Source organism: Arvicanthis niloticus, chromosome 17, assembly GCF_011762505.2.
Source record: "Arvicanthis niloticus isolate mArvNil1 chromosome 17, mArvNil1.pat.X, whole genome shotgun sequence".
Classification (NCBI taxonomy): domain Eukaryota; kingdom Metazoa; phylum Chordata; class Mammalia; order Rodentia; family Muridae; genus Arvicanthis; species Arvicanthis niloticus.
This window is the reverse complement of record NC_047674.1, coordinates 33,796,570-33,816,489: the sequence shown is the minus strand read 5'-3', so window position 1 is coordinate 33,816,489 and position 19,920 is coordinate 33,796,570. Positions and strand designations below refer to the sequence as shown.

The 19,920-nt window shown below is 44.0% G+C and overlaps 1 protein-coding gene across 12 annotated transcripts in view; it reads left to right on the top strand.

The window, feature by feature from the left end:
• Positions 1-19,920, top strand: part of Dst (dystonin) — a 385,515-nt gene that overhangs the window by 48,123 nt on the left and 317,472 nt on the right. For all 12 annotated transcript variants that reach the window (XM_076915117.1, XM_076915116.1, XM_076915122.1 and 9 more), the window contains exon 3: positions 8,370-8,570. In XM_076915117.1, the coding sequence (XP_076771232.1) occupies positions 8,370-8,570 (201 nt within the window). The remainder of the gene's footprint in view (positions 1-8,369; positions 8,571-19,920) is intronic.

Below are 19,920 nucleotides of genomic sequence, written 5' to 3'. Positions count from 1 at the left end.
AGTGTCAGCCAGGAGTGGTGTTGGGTTGTTTTCTGTGTGCACACTGATGCCGGCTACGGCTCATCCTACGTCTATAAGTTCAAAGCACTTAGTGTATCTAGTGAAGATGTCATATGTCAAGTAATTCCAAACTCCTAGTCTCCTTTTGGTACTTTGGTTTTTACTTCTTCAGCGTAGTCTGTGCTTTGTGCTTGTGGTCTCCGGTGACTTTGGGTGCAGAATCAGATACACACTGTATTTGCTTGAGTAATTTGTTTTAACTCTAAGAAAAAAGAGCTGAGCTGTGTTCTGGATGCACAGAGTTGAGTTTCTTGTAACTATAAATGCACAGCCACACCAGAGTCTGGAGAGGCCACAGGCAGGACCCATCTGGACTAGGCCAGTGGCTGCTGTGGGTGCTCCCTTCACTTACAGTCTCTGTGCACATGTGTCAGCCAATGGAAGGGCTGCACAGCCTCTGTCAGTCCTGTATGGATACTGCAAGCTTGATCTGCAGACCTACAGGATTAGGATCTGCTGGCAGCTTGTTAAAAATACAGACTCTCAGGCCCCAATATTTCTCCATCAGAGTCCATCAGGCTTTTATGGAGGTCATAGTTTTATATCCTTTCGCTGTAATAGAATACCCTCACAGAAGCAGCTTAAGAAAGAGAGTTTGGGCTGCAGAGATGGCTCAGCAGTTAAAAGCACTGACTGCCCTTCCAGAGGTCCTAAGTTCAATTCCCAGCAACCACATGGTGGCTCACAACCATCTCTAATGGGATCCGATGCCCTCTTCTGGTGTGTCTGAAGACAGCTACAGTGTACTCATATACATAAAATGAATAAATCTTAAAGAAAGGGAGAGTTTATTTGTTTCACAATTCCAGGTTATACAGTTCATCGTTGTGGGAAGTGGAGGAGGCCAGAGCAGGAAGCCGTTAGTCACGTGATGTCCACAATTAAGAGCAGAGAGCAGTGAGCTATTACATGCGTGCTAGTTCTCGGCTTGTCTTCTCTACCCAGAATCCCCTGCCCATAGATAGTGTCCCTTTCAGTGGGCGTGGTTTCCCACCTCAGTTAAACTAATAAACCGTCTCCCAGAGACCCACACTCAAGGTTCTTGTTTATAGATAACATACCTGACTTGAACCGAAAGCAATTACAGATAAATGGTAGAGTTGAGAGTCAAGTCTACTGCCTAAAACAGACGAAAACTAGGCAGCCTCAGTAGGTCTTTAGATCTGGATCTACTGAATGTCCTCTTCATTCTTTTCAGTCTTTGTGTGCCCCTATTTAATATTCCAAGGCTGCACATGGGAGCTTTAATCTTTTGAGCCAACCTGGGAGCTGTGTCAGATTATTAACAGGCCAGCTGTAGGTACTGTGGAGCGTCTTAATGGGATTATATAGTGAGCTACCGCCAATCATCAAGACATCACAGTGAGGTGTCACCTGTTAAATGGCTCTCACAAAAACACGTTGTCAGGAGCTCATGCAGAAGCTTGTGGGTTAAGAGCTTGTACGGCTCTTCCAGAAGACCTGCATAGGTTCCCAGCACCCAAATCAGGTGACTCACAATCACCTGTAATGTCTACGCCAAGGGGTATGATGCCCCCTCCTGGCCTCCAGAGTCACTACAGTCACAGGCACAAGTAACACACACACACACACACACATATGCACATAGATCATCTTCATCACCATATCATCTTCGTTGTCATCTTTGTTTTAAAAGGTGTTGCCCGGATGTAGAAAATTGCAGGTCTTCTGTATTGTTTTGGGGTGCGTGAAGTAATATGGTAACTATGGCAAACAGTATAGAACAGAGGTTTCTCAAACAATGAAAATAGAACCATCATATGATTCCAGGATCCTACTTCTAGTTATTTATCCAGGAGAATTGAATCAAGATCTTCTATGCCCATATTTATTACGTATCTCTTAAAATGGCTGGTCAATCACCTGATGAATGAATGAAGAAAATATGGCAGGTAGTGATTGTCATCAGCTTAAAAGGAAGACATCTACATGGTGTGTCCAGCATGGATGAGAGTTGGGGACCGATGCTAACTTAGTATTGTAGTCACAGAAACATAGGCACTGCACCTTCTGTTTGCTCATGAAGAACCTGAAAGATTCAAATCCACAGATTCAAAGAATGAAATATATATATATATATTTATATACATAGGTTTTTTTCGGTTTCTCTGTCTAGCCCTGGCTGTCCTGGAACTCACTCTGTAGACCAGGCTGGCCTCGAACTCAGAAATCCGCCTGCCTCTGCCTCCCAAGTGCTGGGATTAAAGGCGTGCGCCACCACCGCCCGGCAATGAAATAATTTCTAACAGAGCCCAGAGGAGCTGGACAGAGGGAGTAGAGACCTTTTGTCAATACCACACCTGTGTTTAACAGTACTCTATGTGTTTAATTAAAGTCTAAGAGGGTTTATCTCAAGTTCAGTCTTTTCCCCAGAACACCCAACCTTCACCCCCACACCCCTCCACACACTGAAGACTGTGTCTTGAAGTCATTATGCAGAAAGTGCCCAAACATTGGAATGGCCTTAAAGAGGGTGAAGTCCCCTACCGTGAGACTTCTAAATCTCCACCACCTATTTAAAGGGGTTGGTAGTGTTCTACTTTGTTTTGACAAAACTGGTTGAAAGCAACTTGAAGGAAGTTGGCTTATAGGCTGTAGAGGAGAAGCCAGGGCTGGAGCCTTAGGCAAGAACTGAAGCAGAGGCACAGAGGGAGATTTGTGGCTTGCTTTCCCTGGCATGCTCAGCTTGGTTTTGTTGTTGTTTGTTTGTTTTTGTTTTAAATGTGCATTTTTCTTTTAATTTCTTTTCTGCTTCAACACTCCCCCCCTCTTCCCTCTGTGCCCAGTTTCCCAGAAAGGTCAGGACTGGACATTTAAACAACAGACCTCAAAAAGCCAAGGCAAGCCAGCCCAAGATTAGCAGGCTCCTTCCAACAGGCCCCAGAGTCTGGATGCTAATGTCTCCACTCGGAGCCTGGTAGTAAAAGCTGGTGCAGAATAAGGTAGTTCCAGAAGCTAGCAGTGACCCTGCCTGGATGGGGTTTCTGCAATAGGGTACCCCTAACGGGTCAGCCTGTGCAGAAATCGGTGTGTGTTGGCCTTGGCCTTGTCAAAGAGCACCTTCCTGTAGGCATTCGGAAACTGAACTCCCTGCTTGCCATAGCTGTGGGTGGTCATGCACTGAACCAACAGTGCCCTGGCTAGTGGAGAAGCCAGCCAATCCCGATTGCCCCTCAGCTTGCTTTCTTAAACAACCCAGACTACATGCCCAGGGGCGTGCCCTACCACATCAGTTAATAATCAAGAGGATTCCCCTGAGACGCGCCCACAGATCAGTGTAATTGAGACACTTCCTCCACTGAGGTCCCCTTTTCCCACACATGTCTAGGTTTCCTCAAGTTGAGCAAACCATGTGACACAGGTGTTGTTACCAGAGAGCAGGAAATTGCAGCCGTGCCTGAGTGAGGTGGCCTGAGGGTAGGGAGTCTCTCTCTAATCCCGTTTCCTAGAGAACCAGACCTGAGTACAAAGGTGAAGAAGATATTTAATAAGACTGGAGCTGAGGGAAAGAGTGGGGGGGGGGGGGTAGGTGAACCAGAAAAACCAAGACCCAGCCCCTCGTGGCTTTGTTTGTGGAGGGCTTTATTGAAGCCCTCATGGAGTCTGCCCAGGATGACAACTTGTATAAATGACACTCTTGTTTCCTCACGAGAGCTGAGGAAGAGAGAATTTGCTGTATCCTCTTACTGTTCTCTCTGCACTGTCCAGTGAGAGGATGCTCTGTGACCTCCCCCCCCGCCCCCCAAACTCAGGATGGGTGTGTGAGGTTGGAGCGAGCCAATCACAGTTGTTTTTATTTAATGTTTCATACAAATACATTTTGATCTTGTTCCTTTCCCTCCAGCAACCCCTCTAGCTCATCCCTCACCTCCCTACCCAACTCCATGTTCTCTCTCTCTCTCTCTCTCTCTCTCTCTCTCTCTCTCTCTCTCAGAACAACATGTCCAAGTGTGTGCACACACACCTGTCGACTCTGATTTGGCCATTCATCCTTCCCCCCCCCCCCCACTCATACTTCTGATGGGGAGTTTGACCTTCTGATTCTGTTAGCCGTGTGGTGGAGCTGCTCTGTCACTGTTCTTCCTGTCTTCCTTCAGCTGTGTGCCTTTTGTTAGTTTGGGGTCAGGAAGGGATGGCTAATTGTATTGATCATCACCAGTTCATTCTCTAGCTTTGTGGCCAGGTCAAGGCCCAAGCTGCTCTTTTGATGTGGTGTTACGGTGTGATGTGAAAGTAACTGGCATCCTCTTAGGAACCCGCTGCCCCTCCCAATTCTCTAACCCTTGTTTACCATGCGGTATCAAGGTCAAATGGATAGAGAGAAAAGGACTCTATCCCTTTGAATCCTAACACACACACACACACACACACACACACACACACACACACACACAAAACCAGCTTATAGCACCACCTGCTGTCTCAAACTAAAATTTCCTTCTGTCAGGTCATGGTTTATGGTGTTTGGGACAAGCAAGTATCTTGAACCTGCACAGTGACTCAGGGAAATAAAGTAGGCCGCCCTGTGATGGTTTCATCTTCATGGTGTTGGTCACCACAGTTCTGAACTGCCTGAAATTTGCTGGCGCAGCAGCCAGTAAGTGAGCGATACAGTGATATCAATGCATTGTAATGGATGCAGGAAAACCACAGCCAGTAGGACCAGCAAGTGAGCACAGTGGTTAAACTCACTGCAGATTGCATGCCTGAGAATCTGCAGGGCCAAGAACCCTCACCCAGGGATCAGGCCTCTCGTATCTTCAGCAGGAAGTGTGACCTGTCTTCCTTTCATGCCTGGGTATATTCAAGAATATATGTAGTAATCATAGCAGACACTTCTGCCTTGCTGTGTGCCAGGCATTTAAGCTTTGCATATGTGGAATCATTATTCTCCTCTGCAAACCTATGGAGTAATTAGTTTTAATACTCATTTTACAGGTAAGGAAATAGTGACATGTCTAACCAAGAACATACAACTAGGAAATACCAGAGATCATGTAATAGATCCAGATAGGCTGGATGTAAAATCTGTGCACCATACTCTAATGCTTAGAAAATTTGATAGTAAAATAATGAAATTATATTTAGAGTAGAATTTACAGAGATCTGCATAGCAGTGGTAAAATTCAAAACAAAGCAAAATGAACAAGCAGAATCTGTGCTGGTTGGATGAAAGCTTGGGAAAAGATGACGTTAGTTAATTTCTACTTTTACTACTCAGAGAATAAGCAATTCTATGTGCTAGCAAGATGGCTGACAGCTGGAGATCAGTCCTGGGTACTGTTGTCCTCTGATGTCTACAGGTGCACCATGTCGTAGACACACACATACCACATCCACGCCTGCGCATGCACACATACACACATCACATGCACACACATATAGATAAATTTGTGCACATACACAGAGACACACATGCACACACATACATACCTACCATACACACCCTACATATATACACACAGAGACACACTTTTATGTACGTACATACAGATACACATACAGATACACATGCAGGCACATACACAAATATAATTTAAACAACAACAACAAAAAAAAAAAAAACCCCAAACCAAATCCAGATTCTTCATTGAGTGTCTTCTTGGGCAGTCTTGATTGTTCTAGAAGAGGTAGAGCAGATGGATTCTTGTTCTCCAGACTGACTGCAGGATTATGCTCTACTCTAGTGTGTGTGTGTGTGTGTGTGTGTGTGTGTGTGTGTGAATTTAAGAGAGTTTTGAGCAATGTTCACCTCCTAAGTGTTTCTAGGATTTGTAGATAACTGAGGACTGTTACCAATAACGGGAACCAGCAAAAGACAGCTGCTTATTATTCATAAGAAGAGAATCTCCATTTTATCAGATAAACCTTAAATTCACTCCGTTATTAGAGAAGTTAGCAGTGGTCACTAATGCCACCTAGTGGTCAGAATAAGTCATGGTCCTTGAGATTCTCAGTCTTCAAACTACACAAAGTATCCTCAGTGAGTCTGATTCAGACGAGGAAAGGAACACGTGCCTGGACTCTAGGCAAGTCCATGGTCACCAGTTCCTTTGGGTGACCCAACTTCTGCTTTAAGCATGGTTTGCAGTTGACCCCGGATCCCTGTCCTAATCCTCTTCCCGGCAGCTGCTGTAATACCCCCTGGGCTGTATGGGGGCTGCAGAGATCTTGTGGATCTATTTTGAGTTGAAGAGGGCCAGCTGGGCTCTCACACAGGGGCAGGATGGGAGCAGGCTGATGTGAGAAGAGCGGATCCAGACAGTGATGTCGGTTTTGAAAATCTGTTTGCATTTCCTCCTTGTTCCTCTCTGTTGATTGCAGCATGTAGGCCTCCTCTACATACACTCCCGTGTTTCACATCCTCCAGTTTGTGTCCAAGGTTTCCACAGTCAGATGCCAGCCCACCTCCAGGCTCTTCAGTGAGAAGTCTCCTGTACACACTAACCTTTCAGACCCGGGCACATTCATGATCAGACCTCCTCCTCTTCTTCTTTTTCTTCTTCTTCCTCCTCTTCCTCCTCCTTCTTCTTCAAAGATTTATTTATTTTATGTATATGAGTACACTGTAGCTACCTTCAGACACACCAGAAGAGGGCATAGGATCCCGTTACAGATGGTTGTGAGCCACCATGTGGTTACTGGGAATTGAACTCAGGTCCTCTGGAAGAGCAGTCAGTGCTCTTAACCACTGAGCCATCTCTCCAGCAGCCCACCCCCCCCCCCACCATTAGACCTTTTTTAGGACATGCTTCTTTTCTGGTGTTGTTAATCTCACTGCAATCTTTTACTCTTTTATTTCTTTTCTAAAATTCAGACAAAGCACAAACACAGAGCCCCACCACTGGAATATCTGTTGCTTACTGACCCCTTTAATTTCCACCCCCGACTTACAATCTCCTGTAGGCATGTCATCACATAGCATCTCCACTGCTTCTAAATACTTCATACGTGTACCTGCCGTTTCACGTATTCGTTCATTCCTAAATCCTGCCCCTCACCTGGAACATAAGTACTGTTCAGCCTTCGAGGGCTTGCCACCCACTAAACTAAGCCATTCAGTTCCTTTCCCTGAGATCTGCTACCACTGAGAGCGGTGCTTGTGTGTGTGTGAACTCAGTGTGAGTCACGTGTGTTTGTGAACTCGGTATGAATTCCGTGTGTTTGTGAACTCAGTGTGAATCACTTCTTTTGTTCTCTGCTAAATTGCTTTCTGCTCTCTGCCACAGGAAGACTGAGACCATCTCCGATAACTTCTGAAATTCTTTTCACACTATGGCTTATTTGAACTTGTTTCTTTGTCTGAAGAGCTATGCTTACCTTACCTCAAGAGAGAAGGAACACATGTAACCGTCTTACCAAGCACCTGCTTTTTTCTAGATATGCTGCTCTGTATTTTACATATACCGTTTTTTAGAAGCTAAAAGTCTTATGAGTAGAATGCAGACATTTCGTGGAGTAGGGAGCTGAAGTTAGGAATGTTTAATAAATTGTGTGGCTTATCAATGAGTGAGCATTGGACACAGGTACATCACTCCCTAGTTCACATTCTTGACCACGCTCCCTCTGCTTTAGCTCTGGAGCTTCCCTTTGCATATGATGTAATGATGCTCTGCATCTCTACAGACCCTCTGAAGAGATTCTGCTCTCAGGGGTGCAGAGGGGTGCACCCCTTAGATATTAACTTGAGCAATCAAGCTACACCCACAGCCAGGAGCAGAGAGAGAAGGAATGCATACGTGGTTAGTTCTGTTCCATTTCTTTCCTCTTTTATAGACTCCAGGATCCAGGCATAGGGAATGGTGCTGCCCACAGTGGGCACATCTTCTCACCTCAGTTAATGTAGTCAAGGCAGTTACTCACATACACGTCCACAGGCCAGATCTAGACAGTTCCTCATTGAGACTCACTTCCCAGGTGACTTTTAGATTGTGTCTTTGCCATTTAAAACTATCTATCTGGTCTCTTGTCCTATGTCCCACCCTATCCTCTGTAGCCTGTTTAACCAGGTGCACTCATCTAAACAATGCAGAGGTAGAGCAGGGTCCTATTCTCTTTTTCATTCCTCCTTCAACTTACTAGATCTCAAGGTCATTTCCTAATGGAGAAGTGCTCTGAGCCCTGTGGATAATTTTTTTCATGCATGTTGAATCTCTTAGACTCATATTGGGAATGTAAGTGATTTCATTAACTAGGGGAACTTGGGGAGCACTCAGTTCAACTAACTCCAGAAAAATTTATACAAATTCAGTGGAAATCTGAACTCCTGTGTGTGTTTCCTGCTACAGGGATTCCGAGCAAGCCCCCGACACATCAGGAGGCGAGTTGCAGCAGCTGCAGCTGCCCGGCTTGAAGAAGTGAAGCCTGTGGTGGAAGTTCACCATCAGAGTGAACAAGACTCATCAGGGAGGAAGCGAAGAATCAAGAAAAATAGCCGGGTGCAGCCAGAATTCTATCACTCTGTTCAAGGTGCTTCAACCAGAAGGCCTGTAAGTAGAGAACTGCCTTTTGTATGAGTGTTGAATAACGGTCGGATGGTGAAATCATTCTCTGAAATAAGCTTGGATCAAATAATTGGGCTGCCCTGCTGTTACCCCCACAAAATGACTGCATGTTCACATAAAGGAAGGTTGTGCTTTCCAAGAAGGTGTTGGGTAGGTCCTTGGCAGAGGCAGGAGCAGGCCAGTGTCACAGAGACTGGTCTAAAACCTAGGCAATTCCTAGTGCCCTTGAAGCTGTGGTCTAGAATGGGGATGGGGCCTCTAGAGCTAACAGGCTGGCAGGCTGAGGTGTGCTGGTACATCACAGCAACAATAGAGTCAGTATCAGGAGAGGGAAGACACCCAAGAGGGGCTAGAGCTGGAGTCTGTGCTGGTAGCTGATCCCCTTCCTGGAGTCTCTAGGGCTGGGATTCAGCTCAGGGTAACTCTGGAAGAGCTTCTAACCCTGGCCTTTCAACTGTAAAAAGGCAAAAGATTCCCATCTCCCTAACTGTAGTGGTTTGAGTGAGAATGGCCCCCATAGGCTTATATATTTGAGTGCTTGCCCCTCCCCCATTGGTAGACCTGTTTGGGAAGGGTAGGGAGGCTCTGCCTTGTTGGAGGAGATGCCTCACTCAGTATAGACTTGGAAGTTTCCAAAGCTTAAGCTGTTCTGAGTTAGCTCCCTCTCTCTGCCAAGTCGTTGTCATCTCAAGATGTGAGCTCTTAGCTTCTGCTTCGGTGTCATGGCCACCTGCCTGCTGCTGTGCTCCCTGCAAAGGTCATAGACTCTAAGCCTCTGGAACTGTGAGCCCCAGATTAGATGTTTTCTTTTACAAGTTGTCTTGGTCATGACGTGTTGTCACAGCAGTATAAAAGTAACTAAGACACTAGCCACGTGTTCTGTATGCCTGTTCACAGCACAGCTTTCCCGGGCGCCGCAGCTCAGCTGGGAATGATAGTCTCATTTTCTGAGCACATTATTCTAAGTGCTCTGGCATCCTCGTTTTGGTGGGTTCTGGCACATGGATTTTTTTTTTTAACCAACATTGTGATAATGAAGGATTTGGGCCGTGGGAAATGCTATTTGAAAGCTTAAAAAATATTACTTCTGAACTGCAATGATGTTATATTGTTTTAACATTAGAAGGTCTATTCACTAGGTTTATCCTCATGCTACACATAGGCCATATTGCCATTTTCTATACTGACAATCTAAGGGAACCGTCGAGAGGAGACTTGATAATGCCTCTGCAAACTCTAAAAACGCAGAAGCCATTCCATTGGGGTCACTTGATGGCAGGTCACATGTCGAAATAGGACACAGAAGGGTCCTGTTTAAAATGAATCCTTCACAGCAGAATTGCTTAATGACAAGGACCTATGATTGATATTTACAACATAGACAGGAAGTGCTAGGCTGAGGATGGTGTGTTCAAGGAGAAGAGAGGAAGGGGTGTAGAGAACTCTTTGGATTTACGTAATTTATGTGGGGTTTTGCATAAGAGAAACTGGTACAAAAGAAATCCAGGAAGCTGACTGGAGTCCAAACAATTGCTCACAAGCACTGATTTAAACATCACTTACTGTGTGTTTCACAGAGGCAAGGTCCGGTGAGCAGGCACGGTCCAATGAGCAGCAGTGCAGTGTAGGGCAGGCCAGTGGCTACTGCAGTAATCTAGGTGTCAGGCCTCAGCTCCGCCATCTCTTCCTAGGAGAGGGGAATCTAAGGATGGTGTGTATTCTTTGGAGCAGGGGATGTACACCCCCGCTCCTTCTGATTGCATATCCAGTGAGACTTCTAGGAGGCCAGAAATTGTCAGTCAGCAGTGAGGAGACGATGGCTCCTTGTGACGTATGATTTCTGCGCAAACTTTTGACATCATCTGGCCACTGCTAACATTATGTTGCCTGTGGACTGAATGGCTTATGTCCTCTGATGGATTTAACTATCTGCAGTTACCAGTACCTGCTAGCCAGTCCATTCAATGCCAGTCCATTCTATTCTTTTTCTCACTTCCGCTCTGATAAAGTCAGTGCTGCCACACCTTGCTGCAAGCAAAACTCTCGCTGTGGATTGGAGATGGGCTGAGATGGCATCAACCATAGTGACCCAGGATTATTTGAATGGCCTTCTGCAAGCTACTCCAGGCATTTCTAGTCACAATTTTAATAAGACTTGTGAATAAGAAAGGCCAGCAGAGAAGAATCAGGAAATATGACAATGGCTGAGGCTGTTGTAGCTCCGTGATAAAGAGCTCGCCTGGTTTGTAAATGGCTGTGGGTTGATTCCTAGCATGGAAGGAGGAGGCAAGGAAAATCATGACTGTACCACGTAAGCCAGCTTGTATCATGATGGCATGTCATGTGGAATGCGTTCAGGGCCTTAGGCTATAACATACTCACTTATCCTGGATTCATAATTCATACTCAGTATGCCTATGTGTGATGAGGATCACTAATAGAAACTTAATCAATAATACATACACTTCTTATGGCACTCCTTGGGGAATTAGCTGTCTCCAAAGCTGAGTAGATAGACAACCAGTTTATCCTGGTTTTCTCTCAGGAAATATGTCTTGAGATTGATTTTCTTACGGTCTGTCACTGGCATGTCTAGAGATCTTGAACCACATTGGAACAGGAAAGACAGATCTAGCTCCTTCCTTGGGCCTTAATATTTTGGACAGTACAAAACACTTTTGCGTTTGTGAATCCTAGAGTCCTTAAATACTACACTGATCACTTTTTTTTTTTCTGCTGTGAATGCCATATCCAATAGAAACGAGAGAGGAGGCTGTATTTTGTTTCCTGGTGTCAGAAGGTTATTCTCTATTACTGTGAGGTGTAGAGCAGCCCAGTCATTGATGCTAAGAGCATGTGAACATGGCTCAGACAGGAAGGAGTACAGGCTGGAGCCAGGGCAGGCAGCACCTTTAAAGACCAGTCCCCAGTGAGCCCTGTCCTCCAGCCAGGCTCTGCCTCCTTCACCTCACAGCCTGTAGACAGTGTCACAGATAAGGCACTGCGCTTCCAGCATAGGAGACCGTGGAGGACTCTCCAGATTGAAACTTTAGCAGCTTTCATTGTTGTGATGGGGAGACTTGTACCTCTCTGCAGTTGCCTCCCAGTTCCTGGGCTGTGCTCCCTCGCTGTGCTCCTCCCTGTTTTGCTCCTCCTTTCATTACCTTCAGAGAGCTGGGACAAGTGCTCAGTTTCCAGAGGAGGACTCTTGTACCCGGTGGAAAGCAGGGCTGACATTTAAACCCAGGTCCTCTGAACTTGAGAGGGTTGAGGAACAATGTGAGAAACTCTGCATATTCGTGTTTCTAATCTACCCACTGGATATTTTAATCGCACCAAGTCTCGATGGTCCTACCTGTACAGATGGCAGGTATTGTATAAATGAAACCTTTGGGTTTTAAATAGCATGAATCAGCCTGGCCGTGGTGGCACATGCCTTTAATCACAGTACCTTTAATCCCAGCACTAGGGCGGCAGAGGCAGGCAGATCTCTGTGAGTTCGAGGCCAACTTGCTCTACAGAGTTCAAGGAGAGACAGGACTATACACAGAAAAAAAAGAAAAAAAAACACCACCACCAAAAAAAAAAAAAAAAAAAAAAAAAAAAAAAAAAAAAAAAAAAAAAAAAAACCCACACCAAAAAACCCAAGAACAGTCACATTCATTAAAAAAAAAAACTATATTTAAATGGTTGTAAAAGGTAAATAAACCCTAACCCTTGTTTTTACTGTGTATTATTGGCTTGAACTTCCTGTGTCAGGGAAATAGGAACCTTTGTTCTAATGTCTGTTCACACGGATCTGTTGGTGTGTGACAATTCTCAGGCATAGGGACATAAAGGTTCTCGAATTATTAAAAAAAAAAAAAAAAAAGAATAGAAACAATGTATCTATTTCTGTTCTATTTCACGGATTCGACTTCTTTTCAATGTTGCAGCAGGGTTGCCTTCATTTCTCAGTGGCTTAGAATTAGACCCCTGCGCTTACTTAGTTGCGAATGGTCCTACATCCTTGTGTAAGCAGTAGCTCGCCCCCTCCGTTGTCAGGAATCGCAGCCTGGAGCTCCTGGCGTCATTCTTCTGAGCTCCTACCACAGACAAGAAGCTGGTTTATTGAGTGTAAAATTTTTGATTCAGAGGTTGGTTGATACAGAGGAGAAGAAACAGGCTAAGGCTCAGGGGATGGTAAAAGCTCAGATTTTTGAATGTTGGGTTTGAAACGTCTACAAGATATCCTAAAGAATGCCTGTCTTAGATGGATGAATCTGGATTTAGGAACCATTTGAACAAAGATGTTATCAAAGCCGTGGTCTGGATTAGGCGGCTCAGGAAGTGAATGTTTAGGTGACTTAGGAAGTGACGGAGAAAGCTGAAGCTCAACCTTGGTCTGTCTGATGTGGGAATTTGGGAAGAGGGTTGTTAAACGGAAGTAAGTCTGGCCTGAAGCTGCCTCCAGGTACACTTCCAGTCTGCCGTAAAGGCTTCTCTGTACACGGTGAACTTTCACTTAGCTTACGTGTAAAGCGATCCTTGTAAGAAGCAGTAGAGTCCAGTCAGTCACAGCAGCTGAGCTCCAGGAAGTGACAGGCGGCCAGCTTTCCAGATCAGCCACTAACAAGGTAATTTCTGATTTCTGTACCTCATTCCGCTCTCTGAATTCACTTTCCTTTCCTCCGTTCTAAGTGGAACCTGAGCCTGTGATAGAGGGAAAGACCAAGAGTTGTTTTCCGTCTGTTTGCTTCTTCGATTCTAGAATTGCAAATAATGCCTTACACAGTTCAGTTTACTTGGCTCTAAACTGGGCGTGGTGATGCATGCTTCTAATCCCAGCAACTGAGGCTGAGGCAGGGGGATCTCTTTGGGTTTGAGGCCCGCCTGGTCTACTAGTGAGTTCCAGGCAGCTTAGAGTTACATAGTGATACCGTGTCTTACCTCCATTTCCTGCTCCCAGAAAAAGATGTGGTTTACTTCCCTCTTGTAACAGGAGTGTGGTTCTAACTCTCCTCTCTCCCGTGGAGATAGGAAGGCTTAACCAGAGGTGGGTGAGCTCTCTTGACTTTGGTTTCAAAATATTGTGTTAGAGGAAGAAAGGCTGTTCAGGTAGAGACCAGAAAGCAGCCGGGAGAGATTTCCGGAAGCTTTCATCACTTCTTGCCCTCCTGTGTCTCTGTGAAACTGGTTCCTTACCTCGCCTTTACTTGGGGGCATTTTCGGCTTAAACACTGCACTGTCCAGTTGTAAGGTGACTGTAAGGCTACAGGATACTTTGGAGCACTGCATAGTTTTAAGTTTTATATTAATGTTAATATTTTAAATTAATGTTAGTGAGATTTTAGCACATCTTTGTCAGGCTTGCCGACTAAGCACAGGCCCTATATTTTATATTATATTATATATTATTTTGTAAATGTGGCCTGGTGTCCTCTCTCTGTTCTTTTCCTGCTTATCTATGTGGATTTCCTTTTCCCTTTTAAGTATACAGGGCCGGGCACCTTTATTTGCATGACCTCAGGACACTTCCCCTTCAGGCTTGACTGTTCAGCCCATACTTCAGCTAGTTAATCAGCCAATACAGAGTTCTTAAAAAAATCGTCTGCTTCCTTTGCCTTTTTGTATTCCCAGGGAATGAATTTATTGAGTGAAGTCAAAATTCCTTTTTGGTAACTGCCTAACAAGGATTTTATGGTTTTGTTTTGTTTTGTTTTTCAAGACAGGGTTTCTTTGTGTAGCCCTGGCTGTCCTGGAACTCACTCTGTAGACCAGGCTGGCCTCGAACTCAGAAATCCGCCTGCCTCTGCCTCCCAAGTGCTGGGATTAAAGGCGCGCACCACCACTGTCCGGCCTCATGTCTAATTCTTAACTGTTTAAATATTACTATTTCAAAGGGATAACTTATTTCAATATTACCCACTTCTAGTTCTGGAGTGACATGTGGTTCAACAGAATTGAAGTACGGAGATTCAGTGTATTCAGACAGAATTTGGCATGAGACCTGGGAGAGCAGAGGTCAGTTCTGGAAATGACAGTAATATTTCAGGAAAATTGTTATTATTATTTGCAGTAGCTCTTGGTAGTTCAATAGCAATTGCTATTTTAAAACCTCTTCATATTCATTATCTTATTTAACCCAAAGTCACCCTGTGCTTTGAGTAGACTGCACATTATTTACTGACTTTGTCAAACAGAGTCTCATAGAGTAAGGAAATGACAAACCCTCATAAGGCCAGACAGAGGCAGAAATGTCTCTCATCCTTGTAATCTGCGTTGAGGAGTTCTCCCACGAATAACAGGACGTTGAGGCTGAGAGATTTTGGGGAGGCGAATATGGATGGTTAGGAGTAGAGGAATTAGTCATCTTTCATGTGGCTCGTTACTAGGAAGTGCCTACCTGTATATCTTTGAGAGCCAATCACAAGCCTTCTCAGCAGCTGTTCAGGGGTACTCTAGAATCAGCCAGATCCAGGCTGGTGAATGCTGTCAAGTGTGAGCTTCAGTCTCCATACATCATCACACTCAAATAACAAATGGTAAAGGACTCAGACATTTCTGATGCTGGGGGTGACACCAGAGACTACCGTGGCAGCATCAATCCATGCACTTTGTGCAGCTCCGTGTCACTGAGGTGGGTGGGGATTGGGTTCCTAGATTGGTCTGATGTTAAAATTAAGTTTAAACCCTGTGCACTATTGTTGGAAAAAGTGAAATGGTACAGCAGCTATGGAACACTGATGATGAGAGAGAGGAAGAGAGAGAGGGAGAGAGAGAGAGGGAGGGAGATGGGAAGTTCGGGAAGCAGGAGGGGAAGGAAGGGGGAGGGGAAGGGAAGTGGAAGGGAAAGGGAGGGAGAGAGGGGGAGGGAAAAGGAGAGAGGAGGAGGGAAAGGGAGGGAGAGAGGGGGAGGGAAAAGGAGAGAGGAGGAGGGAAAGGGAGGGAGAGAGGGGGAGGGAAAGGGAGACAGGGGGGAGGGAGAGGGAGGGAGGGAGGGGGAGGAGAAGGGAGAGAGGGAGATAAAAGGAGGGAGGGAGGGGAAGGAGAAGGGAAGGGGGAAAGGAAAATAAAGGAAAGAAAGAAACCCCTCACTCCTGGATTACACTCCAATAAATTGTAAGGATATATAGAGATAGTGTATGTATGTATGCTTATGTCTATTCCATGTCATTTATAGTAACCAAAAGCTCATACAACTTATGTGTCCATTGGTAGATTCATGGATGAATCCAATATGGAATTATATGTGTGTGTGTTTGCGCGGGCACACGCGCATGTGCGTGTGCGCGTGCGCGCACATATAAATATACATATATGTATGCAATAGAATATTAGTCTTATAAAGTGCAGGTATTCCAAGACATGCTGCAATATGCATGAACTCTGAGGCTGTAGCGCTGAGTATCAAAAGACATGAGATGTGTAGTCGGGTAGTTGGAGTTGGTTAATGGGTAAGAGTTTAGTTTTGAAATGTGGAAAGAATTCTGAAGCTTGTTCGCACAACAGTGTGAATATACAGAGCACTTCTGAACTGTCTTCTTAAAAGCTAAATTCTGTGTTATGTGTATTTTACCATAATTTTTAAAATTACATTTAAATAGGGCAACTATAGCAGAACGTTTGTTGAATAAGGACTCCCAAATGGTAAGAACATGGTGACACACACTTAAGTTATCTTAAAATGAAACTGTTATGAAGCACAAAAGGCATAGACTGAAGAAGAAGTAATTCCAGGTAGCAAATGCTGAGTCATAGATGCACTGCAACTGGAGGACATTTTCTTATGCGTCCCTGTGACCTGCCGAGTATCAGATGGTGTCTTAGCAACCTTTCTGTTGCTGAGATAAGAAACCATGGCCAGAGCTACTCATAGAAAAAAGAGTTTATTAGGTTTTCAGTTTCAGAGGGTAGGTCCATGACAATCACGCTGGAAAATAGGGCTGCAGGCAGGCAGTCTATGAAACAGTAGCTGAGAGCTCACATCTTGATCCACGCGTACAAGGTAGCGAGAGCGAACTAGAATAGAATGAGCTTTTGAAACCTCAGATCCCAGTCCCAGTGACCAGCAGGACCATTGGCTTCTGATCCTTCCTAAACAGTGCCGCCAACTAGACACTAAGTATTTAAATATATGAATGAACCCATGGGGACCATTCTCATTCAAACCACCCCATAGGAAAAGACATGGACGAAGTGGTAGTTGGCCTGGCTTTATTACTACAAACCAAAGAATCTACTTACAGGAACCTCTTAGTTGATGTTTTAAGGGGATGTGGTATCATTTATGTATGAATTAAAGCATTATAGCATAAACTATTGGTAAGATAATTAAATTTGAATATTAATTCAAAAGATTATATTATTTCATGATCATGTATTTTTATAGCAAAAAAAACCCCAGAGATTTTATTAGAAAATAGGTAAGGAGATATTAGGGATGGGACTTTTCGGGGGAAAAGAGATGTAGTTACAAAATCAGAGAATTTAAAAAAAAAAAATCCTAATAATTCTAGGATTGAAGTGGATATCACAACTTGAACACAGAATGAATTTGTTTTTACAGTTTTACATTAAATTTGTAATCAAAGAATAATTCACTAACATGCCCACATTATGATATCCTATTAAATCTCTGTGGATATGTACGTGTGTCTTTATACTTGTGTGGGAGTGTATGCACATGCATGTGTATGGGGGGTTTGCACATACCAGTGTGTGTGGGTGCACATCCAGGTGTGTGAGGGTATGTGCACATGCATGTGGAGGCTACAGGTTATGTAGAGTGTCTTCCTTGGTCATTTTTTTACCTGTTCCCTCCTCAGCCATGGTTCCCCACTGATCCCGTGGCTCCCTGACTTAATGAGACCCAGACATTTTTCTGTCTCCACTTCTCTCAGCACTGAGGTTATGGATTTTCATGTACCCAACTTTTATGTGGTACTGGGAATTCAAACTCAGCTCCTCACCCTTGCATGTCAGGCACGTTAGTAATCGAGCCTCTATGTCAGTCTTGCTAAACAGCAGTTGAAAGTTTTCCCTAAGATCTCTGCCACAGGTTTCTGACTGGATTTACAGTACTGGGCATGAATTCCCCCTCATGGAACAGGTCTTAAAGTCAGAGAGTGGTTGGTTACATTATAACAGCCGTACCACTGTTGCAGTGAGCCCATCTTGCCTGACAGGTTGGTGGTTATAGTTCACAGCTGGGTAGCATTGTTGATTCCCTTTCTTGCCCAGCAGCCTGTATGATGCTTTCTGGCATTATAGAAGCTAGCTACCAGGGAGGAAGCTTCCAGCTCAGTTTCAGCCTAATTTCTCTTTTTTTGTGCAGCCATGGTGTCTTGAAGTGCAGTCTCATAATCTAATTAAGGCAATCAGTCAAGAGGAATAACGAGCCAACATGGTTTACAGTCCTCTAGGGCCTCCATGACCAACACCTAATCAAAGAACTGAAAAGGGCCGGAGAGATAGCCAAGTGGTTAAGGGTGCTTTCGGCTTTGCCAAGGGCTCAGGTTTGATTCCCAGCACTCACAAGCTCTCTTGTAGCCTCCTCTGGGACTGTGTGTACATGGTGCACATATAAACACACAAGCAAAGCGTTCATACACACAAGTAAATACATCTGTGGAAAAAAAATAAAGGAAAGGTTCTTATGATAAAATCTTTTAGACATGGAAGACAGAAACGGAGGAAGACACTGGTAGATTGAAAGTTTTTATACTCATGGCTTGGAATAACATTGTGAAAATTACCATCCCACTAAGGAATCTAAAATTTAATGCAATCCTAATAAAATTTCCAGGGTTTCCTCACAGACATAGGGGAAAAAAATGGGGCTGCTTGGCAGGAATCTAACATTGGCCAAGGATAAGGAAGTAGGCTTCAGACAGGAATCTGACATTAGGCTAGAACAAAGAAATAATTTCATGCCGGATTCTAAATCTTAGGCTAGAACAAAGACGTGAGCTTCAGACATGGAAATGATTTTGGGCTAGGACAGGGAAGTTGGCTCAGATATTTTGGTCATCCTGATAAGCCCTTAGAAACAGTGATCCCCAGAGTGTTCATGGAATTTTGTTTATTGCCTTCCTTGTTCTTTGACTATTTGTGTTTATTGCCTTGCTTGTTCCTTGACTATTTGCATCTATTGTATTGCTAGTTCCTCAACCTAGAACTGACCTTAATACTTGCATGTAATTAAAATGGTATAAAAGCAAAATAAATAAATAAACAAAAATAAAATAATAATATTTTAAAAAAAAAAAAGCTTAAAAATCGTGTGGAAACACAAAAGGTCGAGAATATCCAAAATAATCCCAAACAAAAGAATACTGTGGAGAGATGTCACCATACCTACCTGACTTACACTGGCAGTTTCAATTACACAAAGTCCAGGGACAGAAGCATTTGTTGTTTGTTACAGCTGAGAAAATCATACTGCAGAAAGTTCTAGGCCAAAACCCTAGTCCCTTCAACCATAAATTATTAACCTGTACAAAAACAGATTTTCAAGATTGTCAACCAAATGTAGCGTGCATTTTGAAGTGTGGAGGAACATACCGCTGTCACCGAGGAAGGACCCCGGAGGAAACATGGCAAATACGAGGCATTTATACATTCGAAGTCATAAATTTTGCTAACAATAATATTGAGGTTTTGGAGAGAAAAATGCAGACCCCCCTCATGTTTTAGAGATATTTACTAAAGTATTTACTAATGATATAAGACCTTGAGATGGTCTTTAAAACAGTCTGTGTCTGGCTTCAAAAAACTGTTTCCTGGTTTCTGGTGTCTGAATCCTTTCAATATGAAAAACTTGAGACTGTGTGTCTACAAACCGAGTTGTAGTACAAACATTTTAGGCTTCAAATGAATGAGACTCAGACTATGGTTATTTTATTTGGCTTTGACCATTACTGGGGGTCACTCCTAATCTACTCTTCTAACTGCTGGCCTGGCTACCTCCCCAGCAGCATTCCCCAGATACTTGCTGTTTCTCCTGGCCACTTGATCATGGTCTGACTCCCCTCAGGGTGACGTCCTCCTCCAGTCAGGTCACTCCAAACTCACCTACCGCTAATTCCTCCAGTAATGGGCTGTAGCCAGTTTTATTTAACCAATAGTTTTAAATCAAGGAAAATCAAGGTATAAACATGAAAGTCACCTTAGGCCTAGACGTTAAGGTATAGAATTTAGCATTGCAATATACAACGACAGACCAGACCTCAACAATCTGAGCCAGGCTGTCTCAGTACATAAACACAATGAAATAAATCCACAACAAAGCACTTAATAGCCTTTATTTGAAGTTTATAGTCTGTGCTCTGTTTGAAGTTCACTTTCTCCTGAA